General features: G+C 36.1%; 2 protein-coding genes and 1 long non-coding RNA gene across 3 annotated transcripts; all 3 read left to right on the top strand.

The window, feature by feature from the left end:
- The first annotated feature begins 370 nt into the window (after positions 1 to 370).
- LOC148566138 (uncharacterized) lies at positions 371 to 3,563 on the top strand. The gene is made up of 2 exons (XR_015883233.1): positions 371 to 1,369; positions 1,453 to 3,563. It is a non-coding gene; the product is annotated as an uncharacterized LOC148566138 (long non-coding RNA).
- Positions 3,564 to 6,750: 3,187 nt separating this feature from the next.
- LOC107641246 (uncharacterized) lies at positions 6,751 to 7,962 on the top strand. The gene is made up of 2 exons (XM_016344744.1): positions 6,751 to 7,350; positions 7,588 to 7,962. The coding sequence occupies exons 1-2, from the start codon at positions 6,751 to 6,753 to the stop codon at positions 7,960 to 7,962; spliced, it is 975 nt and encodes a 324-aa protein (XP_016200230.1).
- Positions 7,963 to 8,419: 457 nt separating this feature from the next.
- On the top strand, positions 8,420 to 9,385 carry LOC148566137 (uncharacterized). Its single transcript, XM_088487398.1, has one exon. It carries the CDS (start codon positions 8,420 to 8,422, stop codon positions 9,383 to 9,385), a length of 966 nt encoding a protein of 321 aa, XP_088343524.1.
- Positions 9,386 to 26,530: the final 17,145 nt, after the last annotated feature.

The following is a 26,530-nucleotide window of genomic DNA, read 5'->3' as shown; positions in this document are numbered from 1 at the left end:
TATGAAAATCCTGGTATTTGAAACTATTTGTATATATATATTGAGGACTTGTTTCCATTTCTTTAAATAAGTTCAAGAGTGAAGTAATATGAAAATCTCTTTCATTTTGTATCAATTTTCGAGGACGAAAATTTTTATAAGGTGGGTAGGATGTAAGACCCTAGACTTTTGAAAAGTCCTATTTTGAACTAATCTCAAATTATATATATTTATTTATAGTTTTAATTTCAGAAATTATTTTTATTAAAAAATAATTAAAGGCAATTAATTGGATTTAAAATAAATTAAGGTTTTTGTCTAAACTCTATTCCTAAGGATTATTTTCCTATCTATGATTTAAAGTTCTAGAAATTTAAAAATAATGAGGTTTGGCTATTTAAATTAGAATTTTGTCTAATTTTATAATTATTGATTATTTTCTATATTTAAATTATAAAATTAGTGGTTATGAAATAATAAGAATTTTATAAGATTTGATTTTAGATAATTTAATTTATATCATTTAATACTTTAAGTTAAAGATAAAGAGAAATTAATTATACTATCATGAATTTTCAATTAGAGTAATTTATTGAAAATCAATTAGTATTTTTTATACTACAAATAATATTTTAAAGTAACTTTAGAGATTAAATTAGTTTTTCAATATTAATATCTTATGCTCTAATTTTATTAAAATTACCAAATTATCTTTATACCTAATTTTTACCAAAACCCTAAATCCCCAAAATATCACCCTAACCCTTAGTCACCACCGTCACACCCCCCAAACCCTTCAGCCAAGCCTAACCTCAGCTACTAACCAAGAAAGAAATGAAAAAAAAGAAAGAAAGAAAGAAAGGGGGAAAGAGAGAACAGGAGAGCAGAGGGGAGGAGAGATCGGTGAGGGAGAAGGGTAGAGGGAGGAGCTACATCGCCATCACCGGCCTTGGGCTCGCCGCCGTTCATACCCCGTTGCGTCACCACCCAGCCGTCTCCAGCCCACCGCCAGTCGCTGTTGTCGTCACCAAGGGAGGAGAGAGAAAGAGGCGAACGCGAGGAGAGAGAGAGAGGGAGCTCGCGAGGAAGCTGCCGCCGTCGAAGCTGGGTTCGTCGTTGTCATTGGAGTCCGCATCACTATCGAACTTGCTGCTGTCACCGAGGGGAAGCCCGTCGCCGCCAGCTTCGTCGGGTCTCCGCCGCTGAACCTGTCGTTGCCACCGCCACTGGAAGCGTGAAGAGAGAACGCGCAAGGGAAACTGTCGCGGAGCTGCCGTCGCCGCCGCGTTGCTGGGCTCGCCGTTGTCCTGCCCGCGCGGCTGCTGTGTTGCCGGAGCTCCTCGCCGCCGCTGTCGACGGCGGAAACCGCCTTCCAAGCCTGTGTCTGTTGGTAAGCCCTAACCCTGCTTCAGCTTCTTTATTCGTTAAGTTTACCTTTACCGTGAGAATTGTCGCTGAGGTTGTCTGTGCCAGGTTATACGGTCACCACAGAGTTTCTCTGCCGCCGTCCAAGCTGCCACCAGAAGGATTCACCACAGCCTCCTCTGTTCTTGTCTTCGAATTAGAACTGCCCTTTTCCACTGAATATGTAACTCCTCTATCCTTGCTTTGCTGCCATTTTATTCCTCTGCTATGATCTTTTAATTATGACCGCGTATGTCTCTGTTTTAATTCTGCTAAGGATTGTTTGAAAAATTAAAATGGGTGCTGCTCCCCACCGGTTCAGTCACATTGGAATCATTGCTGCTGCCATAAAACAGAAAGGGAAGGGAGTTACTATGTTTAACCTGTGTGAATTCAGCTAGTTGAGGTAGGGGTTTTTCTTAAATCTATTTTATATTACAGGGTTGTTATAAATCGATATTAGCGCGTAAAATACATTTTTGTGATTTCGTGAGTCTTATGAATTGAATTGAGTTGTTTTAGTTGAATGAGATCATTAGTTTGATTTGATATTAAACCCGATTTGATATTGGAATTTGATTTTAAAATAAACTTGGAAAAGACTTGATATTTGAAAACGGGTTATTTATTGAGAATGATTTGCTATTTTGGAAATGATTCAAAAAGTGTTTGAAAGAATGGTTTGGTTTGAAACTATTTGAGAAGACCGAGAATTCTTAACTATTGATTGATGCTGTTGGTTGAAGTCGGTTTTAATTGTGATTTATAGGATTGGTTGACTGAATTCTGGATTTTGTAATTTCTTTGGGTTGAGTACTATTGTTGTGATAATGGTTGTTGGAAGTGATTTGACTGATTAACAGGTGTTTGGTTTGGTTTGGTTGGGACCCGAACAGGGTGGCAGAATCCGAATTTTAGAGGAGATGCTGCCGAAATTTTATAAAATTGGAAGTTTTGTTTGAAGTAATTGTTTAAAAAGATTTAGTTCTTAAACGTTATTTGTTTCGGATTGATTTATTTAAAAAAGAAAGAATTATGTTTTGAATTGAGATTGTTGATTAACAGAAAGAAGGATGATGAGGATTGATTTGAAATATGATTTTTGAATGAATTTGGAAATGGGATATGGATTGACGAATGATGATGAGATTGAGAATGGCTTAGATATTGATGAATGATGAATGAATTATTTATGTGGCTTATGAATTTGAAATATCTGAGATACGAGGTTCCCTGGATTAAGTGCCGTGGCTTGCCACCACGTGTACCAGGTTGAAAACTCGATACTCTGTTGACCCTACGACGTAAGTGTGACCGGGCACTATATAAATTCCCGGGAATGTTACCCCCATTGAGCAATATTGATTATTTGGGAAAAACTATGCATAGACTCTTGGGGATGCACGTCGGGGGACAGTCTAAGGACAATTCAGACTTGTCGGGTTGGCTGGATAACCGACAGATGAGCCTCATCAGCCATAGGACAGGCATGCATCATATGCATTTGTATGCTTTGCTTGGGTTTGAACTTGTTTTGGTTTGCCTAATTGCTAAACTGTTCTTAACTGCTACTTGAACTATTTGCTGTAACTGCTACCTACTTGTGCTTTCCTTGTCTGCCTTGCATGTGTTTGTCTTGGCGTGCTACATTTGAGAATAAACTTTGGTGCTAAATTATTGATTGTATTGTTTGATTGCGTGGTTGGTTTCTGATTGAGATTTTTCTTATAAGAAAGGAAAGATTTTGGATTTTTGATAGATTAAACGTTTCTTTGAAAAGGTTTTGAACGATTACCTACTTTTTTTTAAACGATTCATAAGGCAATGATAATCACTGAGCTTGAAAACAGTTTTCTTATTAAATATCTTCTTATGACAACTTTGAAATTTCATGGTGAGACCGTGTGGTTAGGTTCTCACCCCCCTACAGCTTTACCTTTTCAGGAACCGGATGAAGAAGCATTAAGAGAAGTTATACCGCGTTTGGGTTATATGTTGTTGTATTAATTAGATTATTTTGTTTTCCCTCGTCTTTGTTATTACAAATTTGTAAGAGGGATAGGAGTTGTATGTTTTATATGTTTATTATATTATGAGATATTATGTAAGGAGTCTTGTATATGAATCTATGCCTGCTTGTATTTTTTTTAAGATAAAATAGTTTTCGATTTTCGAAGAAATCAGCGATACGGCGTTGAGTCACATGCTCCTATTTTAATATCTAATATTTAAAGTAGTCGTAATACTTCTTGCTATCAGAGTAGCGCAGCCGGAAGCGTGACTTCTAATAGTGAAGGTGTTACATTATGGTATCAGAGCGGTCTTTCCTGTAGAGCCTGAGGAATAGACTGATTATGCTTCAATTGCATACTCTGAGAGTCAGTCATGTAGTAGGTCTTGTTTGGATAACGAGAATAGACCTTTAAGTACATGACGGTCTATTGATAAATACCATTAATCTTGCATTGCATAATTCCTGGTATTAAGTTTGGCCAGCTTAACACTAGTGAATTATGTATATGTAAGTACTAATGGGTTATGATAGACAATATGCGAGTTATAGGTAATGCGAATCGCGGGTTTTGGGAACGTTAGGAGTTAATTCTTGAGGTTACTCGGTTAGGTGTCTTGAACTCTGCGAATATCACGTATCTTATTCCTGCTTGGTATGCTCTAAAGTTCTTGTCTGCGATACTTTTCTTGGAAAATGAACAGATTATCTTTCAATCCTACTCTCTCGTTCACGTACGCTTTTGTTTGATCCTAACTGCATATGCCTGTTTAAAACTCTTGGTGTATTTACCTTCTTTATTTAGGCACTTCTTTTTAAATTATGTATTTTTTTATATATACATTTGAATCTATTTTGATGCAGGACTCCTTTTTAAGTTCATATTTCGAGTCCTTTGTAAATAAATTGTAATTTAGTTTTCCTCTTATTTGATAATAATTACAGTCATTCTTTAAATCTTAACAAAACCGTTTTTAATTTGAAATATACAACCGCTTTTAATTTGATATGTACTTCTTTATATAAACGTTGAAAGTTTCTTATACAGTTTAAAACTAGTTGTTTCCAATACCTCGCCTGTTCCTTCATTGATTTATAGAAATGTATATATACTTTAAATATAATTTGATTTTCTAACAATTTTATTACAGTTTTTACGAATATCCTGATTTGACTATATATTTAGATATTTTTCAAAGAAAGGTTTTTGTCTCTTTCCAGTTGGTTTTGTTTGGTAAGCTTCACCTAATTTATTTTTTTTATTCGAATTTGGTTTAACATACTATATTATTTATGCAATTGTTGTTCTTACAAAAAACAATGTTGGACTCATGTCTTTATTCTCATGAATGGATCAATTTCTTTCTTAAACTTTTTATTTCTGTGAATGTCATATTTAGTTCTGTTTTTAACTACTCTTTTATTTCTTTTAACGTCACCATTAGTCTTAGTTTTCCATTTCTTGTGAATCTTGTTCTCATCCGAGTCGACTTTAATTTGTTTCCATCTAATGCGCCATTTGTCCTTTTATTTGTCTTTCTTTAGTTAAAGATTCTTTCTTGAGAATTTTCTATTGATTAAGTTGTTTTTCCTGACGCGTTTTGTATTCCTTTGGACCAATTGAAAACTCGTTTGATAATCCATGCCTAGTGAGTTCTTGCTCAAATTCCCTTGATTTAAAGATTCTTTCTTCCATGAGCTGATTTCCTTTTAAGCGCATCGTAATTTTCTTAAATGATTTTTGCGAGGTGGTTATTCTAAGTATACTCTCAAAATTTTGTTTTGGACCATTTTGACGAAGTTTTGAATTCTTTTAAAGAAATTTAAGTTTTGGATCAACTTTTTAAGTTGCTGAGTTCCTTTTTAAGCTTTTCGTTTCTATGAGTGACATGCTATATGAATTGTAATTGAAATCCTTTGATTTAAGTTCCTTTCCTAAAATGAATTAGTTTCCTTTTTAGCGCATCTTAATATTATTGAACATCCTTATAAAGTTGTGACTTCAAGTATATTATTGGAGTTTTGTTTTAAACCTTTTTAAACGAGTTTTGATTTATTCTTATGCAGAGTTGTCCCTGACTTTGAATTGCCTTACTTGAGTAGTGCCTCTCTTTAATATGATTTGAACTTGATTCGGGGCGATATAACCGTCTATTAAAGTTTTAATAAAATCACTTTCAATTCAGCCTACACTCCTTTACCATATACTCTGAAAATCTCTGTATGTGATTTAAACCTGTTCAACTGTAATGCATTATCTTTTCTTTTATTAGTAAAACTTTATGTTAAGTTTTCTTCCAACAAGATTGTGGTTTTCATACATGCTTGAAGAAGAAGAGAAAATACAGTTTAGCTCTTAGCCAAATTAATCTTTCCATTTACAAAGTTTGTGTAATCTATTTCCACTTGAATTTATATTGAAATAATGCCACATTTACATTTTTATTACTCTTTTGAAGGATGTTTGTTACCCATTTTCTCTTTAGAACATGAAATGATTTCCCCTTAAGTTTCCATTCTTTACGAACAATGCATTTGAAAATATTTTTAACCATACTCTTGAGTTCTATAAACTTTGTCTTTGGTTTGGATATACTTATTCTGCAAACCTCATATTTACTTGTCTCAACTTGAATTCGTTTCAAAATACTGCATTGTTTTTCATCTTATTGGTCTTATCAAATTCCTTCGATTCAAGAGTTATCCTTAAAGATATTAGTTGACTCTCTTTCCAGCACTCTTTATTTCAGCAATTCTTTCAAAATTCTCACAAACACTTTCGATGCCGGACGTAGAACCACTAACGCCAGCCGTGAGAACATAGGCGCCGAACACCCAACTAAAATAAAGCAAAGATGTCGAATGCCCCTTTTAAATAATCGTAATATATATATATATCTCCTAAGGACGCCGGATGTCCAAGCTAGAATAATACATAATTATATTATATAATATAAAAGTGTATATATTGTATACACTATATAATTATTAGGGCAATGTACGTAAATAAATAAAAGAAGAGAAAGGTTTACCTGATTGCAACAATTGGAACCTTGTTACCTGCATGTCCTTTTTTGTTATTATGTAATCCGTGGGAGCTAACCACGGTTTAGAATTTACATGTAAACCGTGGCAGCCAACAACGGTTTAGGAAGGAGAAGTTTTGAACGTAAACTGTGGTAGGCCACCACGGTTTAGGAAGGCAGAAATAAACCCAAAAAACCCTATAGCCAGCCACGGTTTATGAAGGATTTTTTAAACTCATAAACCCTTGTAGGCAGCCACGGTTTATGTGGAGAAGAATTCTATAAATATATGAGCGAGATTGAAGCTTGTGAAGAGATCATTATCACACAATGGCAAGTGAGGAAGAGAGTTTTCTTGTGTTAGTGCATTGCTCTGGAAAAATTAAAAAAATCAAAAAATATGGTGTGAAGTTTACTGACAGAGAATCGTTGAGTGTATTCATCAGTTCATCAAGCACTTTGTCAGATGTAAAGAACAGCATCTTGCAGAAGCTTGGGGTATTTGGAAGCAAGTGGGTGAAGAAGCTATTCTATAAGATTTCCATCTCAGTTGTGACGACCGGTGTTAAGTATGATACGTTTGTGCTAGCGGCTTATGAAGATATTAGGGTTCTGTTTCATTGTGTTAGGAGTTTTTCGGAGGTCAGAATACACGAGCTGTATGCGAAGTTAGAGGTTGGTGTCGATAGCTCTGGGGCATCAGCTCCAGCTCATAGCTCGACTGCCGCAGGCGGTGCGTCTAGTTCGATGCCTGTAGCCGGGCCATCTATTCCGCATGTCGCTTCCCCTTCCTTCGCGACTGATCTAGATCGAACGGAGGTAGTTGGTTTTATACCGTTGGAGAATCCTGGGGTCTGGCAGCAGGCATTTGATGCGGATACCGGTGGTGGCATAATTCATGAAGTACAAGGCTTCGGGAAACCTGATCGAGTAGAGAATGCAATGTGAGACGATGACTCTGACCAGGAGCCTGTAGATATCATTAGGGATAGTGATGATGACACAGGTCTCAATCTACATGCACAGCACGGGCCTTCAAATTCTGGCACACAGCAGTACCCTCCACACTTCTCCACTCTAAACTTGGAGGCTTTGGGTCAACAGGAAGACGGAGGTGCTACAATTGGGGGTTCTTCTACAGAATTTTAGATTGGGCAATCGTTCCAGAATAAAGATGAAGTTGTTCTGAGTGTGAAGGACTATAGCATCCATCGAGGTGTTGAGTACCGAGTCATGGAATCGGATCATCTGAAGTATCATGGAAAATGCAAGGAGTTCGGCAAGGGTTGTACTTGGTTGATTTGCATATCACTTCGTGAACGAAAGGGCACTTGGGAGGTTAGGAGGTACAACGGTCCACACACTTGCTTGGCCACCTCCATTTCTAGTGATCACCGTCAGCTTGATTACCACGTTATCTGTGCGAGGATTTTTCCGTTGGTTAGGGCGAATGCTACGGTTACAATAAAGGTCTTGCAACAAGAAACAGAAGCTGATTATGGGTTCAGGCCTAGTTACAGGAAGGTGTGGATGGCAAAATAGAAGGTAGTAGCACAAATATATGGAGATTGGGATGAGTCGTATGCCGAGTTGCCACGTTGGATGCTAGGGGTGCAATCGACCATGGCTGGGACAGTCACTGTGTTGAAGACCTCTCCTATTCGAGTTGGGAATCAGGTGGATGAGTCAACGGTGTACTTTCATCGTCTTTTCTGGATATTTTCGCCCTGCATAGAGGCCTTCCGGCATTGCAAGTCCCTCGTGAGTATTGACGGTACCCACTTGTATGGCAAGTATGGAGGCACGTTACTGTTGGCGATTGCGCAGGATGGAAACTCGAACATCCTCCCGATAGCCTTCGCCCTTGTGGAGGGAGAAAATGTGGAGTCATGGTCATTCTTCTTGTCCAACCTACGATCACAGGTGACGCCACAGGAAGGTATCCTTATTATCTCTGACAGGCATAATGGCATCAAGGCTGTACTTGAGGCCCCCTAGAATGGTTGCCTGCCTCCAAGTGCTTTTTCGAGAGTATTGTATTCGTCATGTGGCAGCAAATTTTAGCCTTAGCTTCAAAGGTAAAGATGCAAGGAGGATGCTGGTGAATGCTGCCTATGCAAAAACTGAAGCAGAGTTTTATTACTGGTTTGACATCATGCGGACTGAAAATCTGGCCATGTGTGACTGGGCCAACCGGATGGAGTATGACAAGTGGACCCAACACAAAGATAGCGGTCGACGGTTCGGGCACATGACAACCAACATTAGTGAATGTGTGAATTCTGTGTTAAAGGCAACTCGCAACCTCCCGGTCACTTCATTGGTTAAGTCTACTTACGGGAGGCTTGCTGAGCTATTCGTGGTCCGCGGACAGACAGCAGAGGCACAACTTGGATTTGGACATGAATTTTGTCAGGCGTTGGTGAAGGCTATTGATCAGAACATAAGAGACTCAAGGTGCTTCATGGTCACGTTATACGACAGGCACCAATTGGAGTACACGGTGGCTGAGACGAGACGAACTGAAAACTTCTCGTTAGGTAGCTATCGAGTTTCCCTTAAGGATCACACATGCGATTGTGGCCACTTTCAGGTGCTCCATTACCCATGTTGTCACGCCATTGCATGTTTCACCCACTCGCGCCTGAATTGGGTGTCATATGTTCACGAGGTGCATCATATGAGTGAGGTGTTCAACGTTTACAAGAGAGGGTTTGTTCCGCCTATCCCAGAAGGCCTATGGCCCCCGTATGTTGGACCAACTGTCATTCCTGATCCTAACATGAGGCGAGCAAGGGAAGGTCGTCCGAAGGCAACCAGGATCTGCGGTAGCATGGATCAGTCTGTTGAGAACCAGCCGAAGCGGTGTGGCCTCTGCCGTCAGCCTGGTCACGCAATCTATCCAAAGAAAGGCGTGCAGACACCACTCTTTAATCCCTTGCATCGTTTCTCGGTAGATATGTAGACCATCTACAATTTTCATTGAAAGCATGTCATAACAAACAAGAACACATGAAATTGAACAAGTTATGGATCGAAAATAATAAACCGTACCTGGATGCAAGCGGAAACCCAAACACAACAAAACCACTAGGTCTCAAACTGGGAAACCTCCAGAAAATCCAAGACTGTAGAAGCTGTAGTGGCCCAGCCAAGTTAACAACGTTTCTGTTTGTCCCACGACAAAAACATCTATACAACCAGGCTAGTGCAGCCGAGCCCCAGCTATATCTACCCAAATCGTCCAGCAATGCCAAATAAGGCAACCAGCGAAGGTGAACCCGGTTTGCGTTCTTGTCCGTAAATAGCTAAGATGACAGTAACATCAGAATATAAGCACGCGCGTATATACGCACCGTCTCTTCACTCGCGTCTACTGGGAGAACCCGGAACCTCTCATGGAACCATGTGTAGCACACTGTCATCTGCTTGACTTTATTATGCTGCGGTAACTCCCCAAACAACTCCCGAAACCACACCCATGCGGGTCTTCCGTTCTCCATCAGATTCTCAAAGTCAGTCAGGCACCCACTAATGGCCTCCCCATCTATGGGCAAACCCAGCTGATATACCACATCTTGCAAAGTGATGGTGCACTCCCCAAACGGCATGTGAAAGGTGTGCGTTTCAGGACGCCACCTCTCAACGAATGCGCTAAATAGAGGCTCATCAACCCAAAACCACTGACTATTTAGCCTAGCGAGGTGATACAACCCAGCGGTCTCCAGATATGGTATAATCCGGTCGTGTAAAGGCATATTCTGTTGTCTCCTTACACCGCTAATAACCCTAGTAGGTTGCAAAATGTGGGTAAGAAAATCCTCAACATACGACTAATACTAATAACATCAAATATAATTTAAAAAATTTATTACATACCCATATTGGTTTTCTATTTTCTCTAATGATAGTAATAACAATAATGAAACAATAAGAATAATAACAATACCAACAGGAATAATTGTACTAACAATAACAATAATAATACTAACAGCTCCCAATACTAATAAAAATAAAATTAATAATAATAATAACAATTATCATAATAATAATAATAATAATAATAATAATAATAATAGCAACTCAGAATAATAATAAAAATAGAAGTAATAAAATGATAATAATAATAATAATAATAATAATAATAATAATAATAATAATAATAATAATAATAATAATAATAATAATAATAATAATAATAACAACAACAACAACTACTAACCTCTTAGTCGATGTATCCAGCCATGTGCGCAACGCCATTTAGCCGGTACATGCGAGCTTCGTCCTCCATGGTTCCACCACCCAAATGTCACCAAAACCTTCAAACCTCTCCCTCAAACTCTCTCAACCACCAACCTGCAACAATTTTGGTTTGGCACAAATGATATCTGTAATGACTATCCACGGATTATGTATTTATACTACTCTCCATGTAAACTGTGGTAGCCAAGAGGAGTTTATGTTCAGAGCTCTTTCTTCATAAACCGTGGTGACCAAGTACGGTTTATAGATAGCTATTTTCTCTCATAATCTGTAGTGAGCAGCCACGGTTTTTTGCTCAACCTTTTCCAACTGAAATCCGTTGAAGCCTCCCACGATTTATGAAGAAATGCGAAACCGTTGCTAGCTCCTACGGTTTACATAGTAAACAAAACAAGACACTCACGTAAGGACTTTCCAAATGTTGTATATAGGTAAAGGTTTCTCTCATTTAATTTATTTAAGTATATTGCCCTAATTATTAATGTGTGTGTATATATATATATATATATATATATATAGGTACAATAAAATAATAACAAATAAAATAAATAATAATAAATCGAAGGTGTTGGGCATTAGCTATTAGGGTTAAGAGCCACGCTTTGTATATAATAAAAAGTGAAATGGGGTTTTTTGAAAAATAATAAGAGAAGAATATAATTTATTAAAATTACAGAATTAAAACGTAACTACTTTAAATGCAGAAAAGTTAGTGTAATTTGTAAAAAGTTAGATAGTTAAAGTATAATTAATTAAAGTTTATGAACTAAATTATAATTAATTAAAATTTTGAGATTAAACTTAAGTTGTAAGTGTAATATTTAAAAATTAAAAGATGTAAAAAGAAGTTATGTAAAGATTGAGGCAAATAACGTAAAATTTAATAATATAACAGTAATTAAAGTAAAAGATATAGAAAGATAATTTAATAGTCGAAACCCTAGGAATCTCTTCATAAAACACTTAGGAAAGGCTCGAGGAGAGTGTTATGTTTGATTATAGAACTAAAAAAGATTAAGCAAGACGAATGAAAACATAAGTTACGAAAATAAAAGAAGATTGAGAATTGATAGTTGAAAGGAACGGTTAAGGAAAAAGGAACAGAGAAAGAACAGAGAAAGGAATTGAAAATAATTTATAGAAAGGAAAACTGATAGGTAAATGTTGATTGGCCCTTGGTGCCGATTGTATAGTGGGGACGCCCACCGACTGAGAACTGCTTCCTAGGGGTACGCATATCTGTATAAAAGGGGGTTAAAAGTCAATTGTTATAGCTTCGGCCATACGACTTCAAGTTAACTGATGTGGTTTTGGCCATACGACTTGTATATAACTAATACAACTGGAAAGCCATATATAAGACTTGTGCCCGGGTAATGTCGGGTTGCAGGGTGTAAACCAACATGTGAGCTCATGGTCTGCATAGGACAGACATGCATCATACTTGTTTGCCGCATATATTACTTGATGTGCATTCTTTATATGTGTGTGCTTTCCTTGTTGTATTCTATATTTTGTATTCTCTATTTGTTTACTATTTTTTTGTATTCTCTGTTTATTATTTTCCTGTATTATCTGTTTATCTGCTATTTCCTGTATTTTATGTTCAAGTACAGATATTTGGTAATAATAAAGAACTAATGAACTTAACTAACAATCCCGAACTTACCAAGAACCCCCAAGTTCTTACCCCTTTCCTTCCCCCTTCAGATGGAGCTCTAGTGGCCCAGTAATGACATAGGATTGTGCGGAGGGGTGATGGATGATATCATGCATTTTGACGACCTAGAGTGTTATTTTTTCGCTTTTATGTATATATATATAGTTAATAGCTAGCTACTCCTAGTGATGTTAATCAATGTGCGATGCATGTACATGAAAGTTCTGATTCTGCTTTATCTGTGATTTTATCTTTGAATGTTTCTGCTTATCGAACCAAACATTTTCAAGAAAAAAATTTATCGACAAAATAACTGTGCTTTAATAATGAAAAAGGCTCATATAATAAATATTAGTTACTAAATAGAAAAGCAAGTTAGTAATCCCTAACTTCTAGTGTGATTATGATATGCTAGAAATTGAGTTATTACATACATTATATTGTCGGTTGGCAATCACACATTTTTTTTAATTGAAAATAGATAACTTGTAGATTATACTCTTTCACAGTGGAGTATATTTACGCTGGGTACGATAAGACAAATAACATAAAATACATTATAGTATAAAAATATTTAGAAAACTTTTACTATTTCACTTGATTAATAACAAAGATTGTGATAACTCTTTACGGATAACTAACCCCTACTATTTGATAAAATTTGGAAGAAAACACCTTAAATATAATCATGTTGGCCAATGAGCCATAGTTCGTATGGTATTTATTGCTCTTCTCCGTCTAAAAATTTTGAATTCAAAACTCATGTTGAATGACAAAAAAAATCATATTGGTAGCGTTTGGTAGAGATAGAAACTGAAATAAGTTTCAGTATTGTGTTTGGCGTAGAAGTGTACAAGACTGAATTATATCTAGGCCTGGCAGCATGGACCCTATCCGTGGGTACCCAACCCGACCCAACCCGGTCGGGTAGGGTTGCCAACCCGATCCGCTGCGGAGCGGGTAGGGTGCGGGTTGAGCCTCAACCCTACCCGCACCCTCCATAATATGTATTATATATGTTTAAAAATGTTACATATGGGAGTTGAACCAAGGACCTTAAGCATGTGCAAAAGGCTCCTGGCCACTGAACCAAATTTATAAATTTGTAAACTTTACTTATTAAATTTATCAAAACTTTACAAAAGAAGGAGAGATCAATTCAAAAGCAAGAGCAACCCTCAGTCAAACAAATAAACGGTGTCGTTGTATGTTTAGGGTTGAAATAAAGAAAAGAAGCAGCCTTCAGTCCTTCACTTTCTCCTCTTCGAACCATGGAAGCCTTCGCACACTAAGCCCTAGCCCCTTCGCCGAACAGCTTCGTCTTCGTCTCACTCACCGTCTTCGTCTGCACTTTGGGTGTTCGTCGTCTTTGCCTGTCTTCTGCTCGCCGTCGTCCTCGTCTGTCCTCTGCTCGCGTCGTCGTCTTTGTTTGGTCGCCGAAGGTCAGCACTGCCTGCTCACTGCTTTCTGTTCTTCATTTTTTTTATTTTTTCATGCGCTCTGTTTCTGGGTTTCTGCTCACTGCTCTGTTCTCTCTTTTTTAACTGCTCACTGCTCTGTTCTTCGTTTTGTTGTGTTAGGGTTTTTGTGTTTGTGCTACTTGTTATTGAACTGTGTTGTGATTTTGTGTTTGTGTTTGTGCAGATTCATCTGGTGATTCTGCTGGCCGCCTCAAATCGAAGGTCAGTGCTTGCTCACTTGTTCTTCACTTTTTTAATTTTGTTAATGCTTTGCTTGGTATTCTACTGTGCTACTGTTTTGTGGGTGGGGTGTGATTATTTTGGGTTCTTCATTCAGATCGAAAGTTTTACTAAGATTAATATAAACATTGCAACATGAATGATGGTCCAGCTTTAATTTATTCTGTCATATATTTAAATGTGGCATTAAAAAATAGAATGACTTTGAATAAACACTTTTGTAGGTTTATTAGTTTGAAAATGGCAGCAGAGATCTGAAAATTAAAGAGATTATTCCATTAAGAAATAATTAATAAAGTTTGAAACGATATGACATGAATGCATGTTTCCTTCTTTCAAATTTTTTAGTTTTCCAAATATATTATATATGTTAAATATGGGTATTAAAGAAATGTTGAATTTAACTGCCACTTAATTTTTTAAATATACTTTTGGATTTTTCTGTCAATTTGGAACTATCTATTTGTTTTTTTAGCCCCTAGCTGGAAATCATGCACAAATTAAATCATTGAATTATGGATAATTTAATACCATTTACCAATTGAATTGACCTTTCACAATTAAAAATCAAGGTACATGGACTTACATCATAATTGAGTGGTTGAATTAGTGAAAGATGCTTAAACTGCTTTGTATAGTGATGTGCTGTTTTGTGTAGCTTACCATGTTGTTATGTGCTGCATCGTGCTTGTTTTTTCCTGTATGTTATCGCCATTTATGTATCTGCATCTTCTTCACTGAATCTGAGTTGTACTAGTCCTTTTTATTATCATTTTTCTTGTGGATTAAATGGGAAAATGTTGACTGCAATTGAATTATGGAGGATTAATTTGGATACTTTGTAGTTGTGCTTTTTATGTTATAGACTTAGCTATTTTTCTAATGGAAGTTAAGTTGATATAGAAAGGAACTTGCTTTTTTCTTTTTATTTTATTTTATATGTGTGTGTGTAAATTGTATATCTGATTATCTGTACAAAGTGTATTTAAACATGTCACACACACACACACACACACACACACACACACACACACACACATATATATATATATTTGTAGGGAATTCACTTCGAAATGTCAAGTACCAATATGGATGTAGTGGCACAAGATGTGGCTGCAGAAGAACAACAACAAGAACCTCCGGTGGAAGCAACTGCTAATTTTGTTCCAGATGAGTCCGCTTCGATTGAAAATAGCAACAAATCGAGTGTGAAGAGTGTTTATTGGCAATACTTTACTCGATTTCAAGAGGAAAAAGATTGGAAGGCAAAATGAAACCATTGCAAATCTATTATTGGAGCCAATCCAAGAAATGGAACTACAAATTTGAAGAATCACGTGCTCCACTATTGTAAAAGGATTAAATTAGCAAACTCTAGGCAATCAACAATTGCTAATTCATTATCTAAACATGCAAGAAGTGCTGTGGATGCTTTTGTATTTGATCCATCTTATACAAGAAGGTGTATTGCCAAGGCCATATGTATGCATGAGTACCCTTTATCTTTTGTGGAACATGTTGGAATGAAGGAAGTATATGCATCAATGCAACCAACTTTCAAGGTGCCTAGTCGAAACAACAATTAAGAAGGACATTTTTGAAATGTATGAGTTGGAGAAGCTTAACATGACTAAGCTAATGGATGGAAATGATAGTCGAGTAGCAGTTACAATCGACATGTGGACTTCCAACCAAGAAAAAGGATACATGGTTGTCACGACACACTACATTGATAGTTCATGGATTTTGCAAATGCGCGTATTAAGGTAATCTTCTAAATTATACTTCTAGTAATTGATATGACTTTTAATATTTTTTTACTTGAAATTAATTTTCCTTTTAGATAATAATTGAAATATATTTTTGAACACTTTTCAGTTTTACTTATGTTCCCGCTCCTCATACGAGTGAAGTGCTCTCGAATGCATTAATGAAAATTTTGTTAGAGTAGAACATAGATAGAAAATTGTCAACTATTACATTGGATATTGCTCTACTAATGATGCTATGGTTGATGAGTTGTTGGGGCGCTTAGATTCAAAATATTTGTTGTTGGGGGGTTCCATGTTGCATATGCGTTGTTGTGCTCATATCTTGAACCTAATTGTGAAAGATGGTCTAAATTTGGTTAAGGAGAGTGTGGAAAAAATTCGTGGCAGTGTGGTGTATTGGACTTCAACCCCTAAAAGACATGAAACCTTTGTGAGTTGGTGTAGTAAGTCAAATGTTCAATTTACAAAAAAATTAGCTCTTGATTGTCCAACTAGATGGAACTCCACTTATGTGATGTTAGAGATTGCATGGTTGTATCGAAATGTGTTTCGACAAAAGGATCCTAATTACAAAAGTTTGCCAAGCAATGAGGAGTGGGACCTTGCTAAAGAAATTTGTGGTAAATTAAAGTTGTTTTATAATGTGACACAATTATTTTCTGGTACTCAAGTTCCAACAGCCAACATTTATTTTAACAAAGTATGTGATATAAATGTTGCCTTGAAAATATGGTCTGCATCTCCAAATCCACTTATTAGTAATATGGCATGTAGTATGAGGGTAAAATTTGATAAGTATTGGGAAGAAATTCATGGCATGATGGGTGTTGCTGTCATTCTAGATCCTAGGTATAAGCTTGCTAGGCTTGAGTATAAATTCTCAATGTTATGTCAAAATCAAGATGAGTGCTTAAGTAAGATTGAGAGGATCAAACAGATATGCTATGACTTGCTTCATGAATACCAACAGAATCCGTCTAATTCAAGTAATGCATTTGAGGATTCTACACAAGAGCTACAGATGAATGCAGAGCAAGATGATGATGATGCTTACCATTTGTATATTAGACAAAAGAAGAGGGAAAAGGGTTCATTTGTGAAGACTGAATTTGATCATTACATAGAGGAAGATGTTCATCCTTTGAGTGCCGACTTTGATATTTTATCTTGGTGGAAAGTGAATGGAGCTAGATTTCCAACACTTCAAAGAATTGCGAGAGATATATTTGCTATCCATGTATCTACAGTTGCTTCTGAGTCTTCTTTTAGCACAAGTGGTCGAGTAATTGCTCCTCATCGTGGTAGTCTTCATGAAGATACTGTGGAAGCTCTTATGTGTAATCAAAACTGGTTGTGGGCAGCATATCGTCAAAGAGGTTATTTATGGTTTAACTTTTCTATTTGTTTATGGTAATATTAAATTTATATATAGATTGATTAATAAATAAATTATTATCTTTGATTTTTAGGTGAAAAACCTTATTATCAAACTGCAAATGATGATGATTATGATGCTGTATCTGAAGTCATAGACTAGTGATGGTGTTGTTGCAACAAACGGAATGCTCATGGAGACATGAAATTAAATAATTTTATTTATGTTTATGTTATTTACTTAGACAAAGACTTTTATGTGTAATTTAATATTTGATGGTTATGTTGTGTATGAGATACTTGTGTTATTTGTGGGATAATTTATGTTGTTTGAATACTTGTGTTATTTGATGGTTATGTTGTGTATGAGATACTTGTGTCATTATAATATTTCTTTTTGTCAACCCGCGGGTAGGGTCGGGTACCCGTGGGTTGAGTGCAGGTAAGGTTAGGGTTGGGTATTTCTCAACCCGCGGGTAGGGTTAACCCAACCCTACTATACCCGTTGCCACCCCTAATTATATCTCAGTATCCTGTTTGGTTTGAAATAAAACTAGAGACTGAAATGTTTGAAATTACAAGAATACCCTTAAATTTAAAATGCAAGCCTAACTCGAATGCAATTTTAATTTTTCAAAAATCAAATGTGGTGCCCTAACCCAATCCAGCTCCTTTCTCCTCTCCCCTGAAATTTTTGCCCAATTAAATCTTCCGGTCTTCCCCGCCGCCGGTAGCAATGCCGAGGATCCCGAGCGACGACGGCGCGTCTGCAAGTCTTAGCGGTTCACAATCACGTCTGCAAGTCTCTCAGGGTCGTGTTGTTGCTGAGGTTTGTGCGCCTCTGGGTCTGCGTCACCGCCATCACCACCGTCTCGAAGCTGTTTCTCTCGTCTCCGCTCTTTCTCTCTCAACGGACCTGGCATCCTCTGTTTACGGATGCCGTGCAATCCTGGTAAGTACAAAATTTTTCCATTTTACCTTATTTACTTGTTACTTTTATGAAGTTCAATGTTGATAATTTGGTATAGCATTTGTTTAAAAATTAATCTGATTTTAAGTAATTATTTAGAATTTTGCAGATAATATATTTTTTGTTATACTGATTTGGCCTCATATGGATAAAATTTTCAGAATTCCTCATTTTCTAATTTGCCCTCATTTGCTTAAAACTTCTGATTTCTGCTTCATCATTTGTTTAAAATTTCTGAATTTGTGATTGCTGATTTTTTATTTGTCCTCATTTACTTTAAATTTCTGATTTCTACTTGGTAATTTTTTTTAAATTTCTGAAGTTGTGATTGCTGATTTCTAATTTCCCATATTTGCTTTAAATTTTTTATTTCTGCTTGATCATTTGTTTAAAATTTCTAAATATGCCTCGTTTGCATTGTTTGTGTTTTAGATGCTGTGAACTTGAACTTCACTTTAAAGTTACACTTATGATGCAGTGCATGGCTATTTGTGTTGTTAGTTCACAAACTTGCTGGCTTAGTTTAGCTTACATGCCATGACTCATGAGCATGCATTTACAATTGGCTCTTTCAGAGGATAAAACAGGGGCCTTTTGATTTGATGAGCTAATTCATTTACATGGTCATCTTTAATTTTTTTCCCTTTGTAGTTTGTATAGCTAGCTCGCCACAAATCAGTGGCCTATGATATATATAGGGTAAGCTTTTTTATATAAGTTTTTTAACATTACCTGGGTTCATACTAATATTGCATCTATATTCTTGATCTTAAGACTTAATTATATAATATGCCGTTTGGACTTTAGACATCCCTTATTTTAGATGTTGTGAATTTGAACTTCACTTTAAAGTTACACTTGATTTTTTTATCGCTGTTTTGATTTTTTATTACTCTCACGGGTACAGTAGCCTATTTAACAATGGCATCTACAAGTAGAAGACTCATAATTGGTTCCCTACGGTAGCGACAGTTCTAATGTAATGGGTGAACATTTTTGCGAGTGTGGTTTAAGAACTTCGTTACAAGTCTTAAACACTATTGCCAACCCAGGTAGAAAGTATTATGCATGTCCTGTAAGATAATGTGGATGGTTTAGATGGGCAGGTCTGTCTAATCAATGTCCAAGTATCCAACATTCTAAAAAAGTTGCAAATGATCCCTCTTGTGATTTTAGTTCCAATTTGAAGTTGATCGAACGAGTTGAAAAACTGCAGAATAAAATTGTATTTTTTTAAATTGTTAGCGTTCTTTCAACTTTTTGGTTTTGTAGTTTGTATTGCTCTGATCATAGTATTGTTTTTTAAGTTCTAGTATGAAATTTGGATTGATAGGCATATGGACAAATTGTATAAATTAGTTTGCAAGCAATGAAATGCTCTATCCTTCTTACTATTGCAATTCATGAACAGAATTATAATTTGTGTCATTGTCACTTGTTTTAAATAGTGAGCAACCCATGCATTTGGTGGTAACAACATAGGCAAATACTGTTGTGCAAAGGAAAAAACTTTGTGAGCAACCCTTGCATAGAAATACTGTTGTGCAAAAGACACAACTTTGCAAGCAACCCATGCGGAACCTGGTAAATAGAACAAACCTTTTTCCCTCCTTGCAGGCTCCTGGATTCCGTCAACAAAAACAAATGCTAAATAACACATACATTAAATTTAGTAATGCTTAAACTCATTATGTTGAAATGTTTTGTGCTAAATAACACAATTAATACCATAATATTATATTAAGCATCAATTCACATACTCAATACATACCAAAAGACAAGCAATATCATCTTATCCAGCCAAATGTATACCAAATGACAAGCAAAATCAATACCGTTTTAACCATCTAATGCATACCAAAACATTATAACTAAGTTCCAACATAATATACTAAATCACAACAAGTTTCGATCACACATTATAAACTTTAAATAATGGAACGCAAAGGGCAATCTTCTATGAATCTGACAAGTCACAGAAGTGAGCACACACATTCAGACTCTCAGAAAACTTCAATACAAGCTTTACCACCTCATTATCACCGAACCCAAATTGTGTAAGCTTTTCATCGACCTTAAACTTCTCATTCACCCCAACGATAGCATCAGCAAGTAATTGGGCATTCTTCCTTTGGTCAGCGGAGGCTTGCTGGATATGCTTAACCACGCTCTCTAAAACATCAACTTGCTTCCTCTTCTTCCCATAACGCATTGTGCTTCCTCTACTTGCACCAGCTTCAGAGTATGAGGTTTGTCCTTGCATTGTTTTCCCTTCGTTGATGTTTGGATTTGGAGACATTTCAGAGTCATCAAAACCTTGAGTCTAGTCTTCAATCTCTTCATTAACTTATTCCTTTGCGTCAAAACCACTTATTGCACCTACTCCCATGGCTCTATCCTTACCGAATGTACCCTCCAGCCGGTAAAACAAAGGGAACGACTTGCCAAGAGTATAGAATTTGGTTGGATGTGACTGCGACAAAAAAAGAGGATTGTAGTGAGTATATAAAAAAAAAGTGACAAGTCATTCAAGTAAGGATAAAATCACACACGACCTTCATCCACACATCAAGGACATCTTTGCTATCAACTTTGACACATTATTTTTCAAAATTTTAGCCAAATCCACTGCATACAAATATCTCAGAGGCGTACTGATACTTCTCTTTCAACCGCTTATGCTTATTCTTGCAATGTTTGGCAGCTAGGGTACATGTAAGGAAGGCCTCCAACATCTTTAAAGCTAGTTTCTTAAAAGTTTCGGGTTTGAATTGACCACAATCAACCCTTTGAACATCTACAACGAACTCTTCCATAAAGCCAATAAATGCATCAGTCTCTTCATCACTCCATATACGTTTGTTGTCCATTATCACCTAAGAAGAAGTTTAACATAATAACTATAAACAATTACAATAAGTGTAAATAATAACCATAAACAGTTACAATAAGTGTAAAAAACAACCATAAAACAGTTACAATAAGTGTAAACAATAACCACAAACAGTTACGATAACCATAAACAATAGTTGCTATTACAATGTTTCGATTCACAACAAGACTTATAAACACAAATTAAGCTATTACAACACAAATTAAGCTATTACTTCTCCGTACGACTAGTTCGCCATTCTTCAGACATCCCAGTTGCTATGTTGTCACGCGATTGTGTTCACTCGTTCGTATTTTCAACCACATCAATCATCTTATTCGGTGCCTCCTCTCTATCAGGCAAAAATTCATCTAATATGTTACTTTGCTCCTCCGGATCTATATCTATATTCTTTCGAATAAAGTTTTGCAACAAAAAACAAGCAACAATTATTTGACTTTATGTCTTTAGAGGGTAAACGCTAGGAATTCTTAAGACTGGTCATCTTTTCTTGAGCAAACCAAAATATCGCTCAATAATATTCCCAGCAGAAGAATGAACCATATTAAAATATTCTTAGTAATTGCGAGATGCACGTGTTTCTTAGACTCACTCTCTAATATGATATCGATTGCCTTTATACGGTTCTAGAAATCCAGGACCATTTGTATAACCAGCATCAACTAAATAATAATTACCTATAGACAAGTAATACAAACATCGTAAGCTTAACTATCGTGAACTTAAGCTATCTTTATAGGCCAAAATCTAAAAGTGGCATAATTACCGTGGGGTATCTTAAGACTATTACGACAAGTGATTGCATCTCGAAGTATTCGTGAATTAGATGCCGATCCCTCCCATCCACTGAGTACATAAACAAAGCCCCTCTCCCGGTTACACACTCCTAAGACGTTGGTATAGATTTTACCCTTTTTTGTTTGATATCTTGATTTTTCATACTCGGGGACTGTCACCTCTATATAAGTGCCATCTAATGCTCCCAAGAAATCTTATAATCCATAGAAAATTATGATACTCATATAGAAAATCCTTCCGGCTGAAAAACAAATTATACACATAATCCACTAAGCTATACCTTAAACCTTCTCCATATGGGATCCATGCAATCCTCTTTAACTGGTAAGGCCTTGGCGACCAGATGCTTTGGATACGTATTATAACATTTAAAACCTTATTGAAATACATACTAACTGTTTCTTCGGACCTACAAAATCTAACCTGTAGATTACGTTTTTTTTTTTGTGATGCGCTAAGATAATTAAAAAGTTGCAACTTGCTCCGGTAGGCTTACTTGACCATCCTCTTTAAGTCCTTGAACTTGGAGCAACTCACATAAATTAGCAATGGTATTTGTGCTCATTCTCAACTCCCAAATACAATTTCTATCACCCTCGCCAACAATATGTTCTAAAGCATCACGTCTAATTCTACTATTCATTATTCCGCCTAACGACACTTGCCCACTACTTCTATCCCTAAAGTAAACAAATAATGTAAGAACAAAGAAAAATATCAAATCATCATGCCTGAATCTCATCTCTTCATTAAAAGACACGCATCGCTTAATAATTTCTGACCGTTCTATTTCTTCCTATCAGAGTCATTCATTAAAAAAAAGCATAAACATTCAATTTAATCTAAAACTTCTCATGCAAACTATTCTTTATCTTCTTAAAACCAAAAAGAAGAATAAAAAACTAGAAAAAAACATATAACTTTATTCACTTCTTAATTTTATTTTAGTTTCAATTGGTTTGACAAAATGAAGAAGCAAGCCAAAATTCAAAACAAATAAATAATAAAATTGCACAGCAACACAGGTAGGGGTGTAAGTTACCGAACTGGACCGAAAAATACCGCAAAACCGAACCAAAAATTACAACAACCGAATGAAAAACCGAAAAACCATTTTTTTGGTTTTTTTCGAATTAAACCGATCGGTTCGGTTTGGTTTTCGGTTGGTTTGGTAGAAACCGAACTGAACCGAACCGAGGCAGATGTGGTCTAGTGGCTATTTTTACTGGTTTACCCTTAGTTTAACCTAGGTATAAAAGCTTAAATCTGAAACCCCTTCACCCTCTTCCCCTTTCACTCGCGCAGCCCTCACTCACACAGACACCCACTTTCCCTTCCATCTTCCATTCTTCCTCCTCCATGCGGCCATGACTGAGAGAATGAGAGGTTGAGAGAGCCAGAGAGCCAGAGAGCATCATCCACCATCAAGGAAGCCCTCCACCGTCGCTTGAAGCCGTCGCAAGTCATCCATTCATCTCCGACGCAGACTCGCAGGCGTAGCAAAGAGCAGCACCGTCGTGTAGCCAGAAGCCCAGAAGCATCATCCAGTTCGCACCCTCCACCGTCGCTTGAAGCCGCCATCCAGTCATAAGCCGTGGCAACAAACCCTAAGCGGAGCAACACTCTGGTCACCAAGCAGCAGTCCAGTCGCCGAGCCCACTTCTGCAAAAAGCAACTGAACAATATCTTCTTCGAAGGTTAGAATTTGTCCTTGGTTATAAGACCCACATTTTCATCCGCTTGTTATTTGCTGAATTGAATAATTGTTGTGTATAAAGATCGTTTTTGAATGAATGTTTTTGCTGGAAATTTTTGGGATAGTTTTAGTTATAATTATATGTTAATGTATTGGTTGCTATGACCTTGAGTTCTTTTACATTGACCAGAATAAAATAAAACAGGCATTTAATGTCTTTATTGTGTGTGTTTGCAGGCAAGCAAGTGTTAGGAAATTATTTTAATTTCCTAATTTGTTTGTGGGCAATACATATATTAATTGCAATCACAAATTATGCTATTTCAAATTAAATGACTTATATAATGATGATCTCATTTATTGTTATAAATGCTAATTGAATAAGTCATTATTACTTTTGATTTGGAATTAAATGAGAATAAAACCAGATATTATCTTTTGTTCCTTAGATAATTATCTTTTTGGATTTTAGATATATTATCTTTTGGGCTTTAGATACTATTTTATTTGGGCTTAAGGGTTTAATGGGTGCCATGCTCAAATATAAATAGACCTTCAGGGTTTTGGTCCCCAATATACCAAAGCCGCCTTTGTTATTCTTTCTCCATCAAAAGAGTTGCAGTTCAGCCACCTAGGAATACAGAAGGCTTTGGTTGAGGAAGATCGAAAGAACCACAAGATCCAAACTCTTCTGATCGTATGATTCATGTTTATGAATTCAGGTACGCTTTCGCATTATGTTATGTTATATTTTTGATGATTCGATATGGATGATCTGGGTTAATAAAATTAATTTATTCCAACAAGTGATATCAGAGCCATCCATAATTTGATCACCAAAAATATTTAATTTTATTTTCTATTGAATCAATATATAGATCGATGTATACGTGTATTCCTTACATTATGATATTGGATATATAAAAATATACATATGTATGTATTATGTGAGCGACTGTGCGTATATATATATACATGAATTTAGTATTCTTCCGATCCACAAGGCATATTATTGTAGCCAGTTGGATTGCTTCTAGAGTTTCGGCCATTTGTAACTTTATATATATGCATTATTAATTTGTTGGATTACATACATATATTATTGTGTGCTTGTTACGGTGAAATATAAGCATGCTATGGTTGCTTTATTTGTATATATATAAATTGATACTCATAAAGTTAATGATTTATTTTTTAAAACATTAATAGAGTATTATTGAATTATAATGTTTGATTTTAATTTTGACGGATCAAAATTTTTTTGGCACATAATTTTGTTTCAATGTTATAACTATGGTTTTTTTTAAGGTCGGAGAAAGACACCATTAAGATTTAATTCCTTTTGAAATTTAAATATTTTTTTGTTACAAACCAGTAACAATTTGGATTATTATACCCATTTATTATAAAGATTTGATTTTGGAATAAATTGATTGAACATTATGCTGCCAAAGTAGCCTCTTTTGTGAAAATTGATTTATTCAAAACATTAGGAATATGATGATATGTAATTCATGCGAATATTGGTCAGCCCAAAGGAAGGTCTATATTTGGCCAAATTACATACACATATTGATGGTAAATAAATATTTGGGTAACTGATTAAGAATAAAGTAATACTTATTATTTATGCAAACAATAATCGGCCCAAAGGAAGTTTATTGTTTGGCCAAATAATAAGCATTGCACACTTCTGTTTATTTTCTATTAATTATGCGGTCAATAATCGGCCCAAAGGAAGGTTATTGTTTGGCCAATTAATAGAAAATATATGCGGTAATAAATAGGTTGCGAAGTTTAAGTTTCCATGTGCGCATTAAGTCGGTCCAAAGAAAGGCTTAATGTGTGACAGGAATTTTGACAATATTTGATTACTGCAATGAGAGTATCACTTACAGTTAATTTTTCTATCCAAAGATTGAAAATTAATGTTGTGCTAGATATCTCAATATGGATTTTTACCCATTAATTAACTAATATTTACTGCATGTTCTTTTTTTTTTGTTCTAATCCAGAAACTATGACTTTAGCTACCAATGTTTTTGCACAAATTAGCAGTATTCCTATGCTGAATGGTTCAAACTTTAAAGTTTGGAAGGATACCATGGAGATTGTCCTCGGTTGTATGGATCTAGATATAGCTCTTCGAGAGGAGAAACCCACTTCCACTCCGGAAAACCTCAATGAGGTTAAAATAGAGAAGTGGGAGAGATCCAATCGAATGAGCATTATGATCATGAAACGCTCAATTCCTGAGGCGTTTCGGGGCTCAATTACTGAGGATAAAGATGCCAAACAGTTCCTGAAAGATGTTGAAAAATTCTTTACTAAGAATGAAAAGGCGGAGGCAAGTAGCCTTTTGAGCAAACTTGTCTCCGTGAGGTATAAAGGTAAAGGGAACATAAGGGAGTATATTATGGAAATGTCTCATCTTGCTTCAAAATTGAAAGCACTAAAGTTAGAGTTGTCTGAAGATTTACTCGTGCATTTCATTTTGATTTCTCTTCCTGCACACTTTGGGCAATTCAAAGTGAGTTATAACACTCTGAAGGACACTTGGTCCTTAAATGAGCTTATATCTCACTGTGTGCAAGAAGAAGAGAGGCTACAGCAAAATAAGACTGAAAGTGCTCACATGGCTTCATCTTCTTAGTATAAAAGAAAGCGTGATACTACTGCGGATGTGCCTTCTCAGCAGAAAAAGGCTAAGAAACAAGATCAAGTTTCAACTTGTTTCTTCTGTAAGAAGGTGGGACACATGAAGAAGGATTGTACCAAATATGCCACATGGCATGTAAAGAAGGGTATAATTCTTACTTTCGTTTGTTCTGAGGCTAGTTTAAGTTATGCACCTGTTGATACTTGGTGGGTAGATTCTGCTGCTACTACTCATGTAAGTGTTACTATGCAGGGTTGCCGGTGGAGCCGACCACCAAGTGATGCTGAAAGATACATCTATGTGGCAGACGACAATATAGTTGCAG

The sequence above is a fragment of the Arachis ipaensis genome, chromosome B5 (assembly GCF_059453495.1).
Source record: "Arachis ipaensis isolate K30076 ecotype BB chromosome B5, ASM5945349v1, whole genome shotgun sequence".
NCBI lineage: Eukaryota > Viridiplantae > Streptophyta > Magnoliopsida > Fabales > Fabaceae > Arachis > Arachis ipaensis.
This window is presented reverse-complemented; position numbering and strand designations above follow the sequence as displayed.

Bases quoted from the DNA above. Each gene is read 5' to 3' on its own strand.
- LOC107641246 (XM_016344744.1), top strand. From the start codon at position 6,751: ATGGCAAGTGAGGAAGAGAGTTTTCTTGTGTTAGTGCATTGCTCTGGA. The intron at 7,351-7,587 runs GTAGAGAATGCA...CAATCGTTCCAG, and splicing joins GCTTCGGGAAACCTGATCGA to AATAAAGATGAAGTTGTTCT.
- LOC148566137 (XM_088487398.1), top strand. From the start codon at position 8,420: ATGGTTGCCTGCCTCCAAGTGCTTTTTCGAGAGTATTGTATTCGTCAT.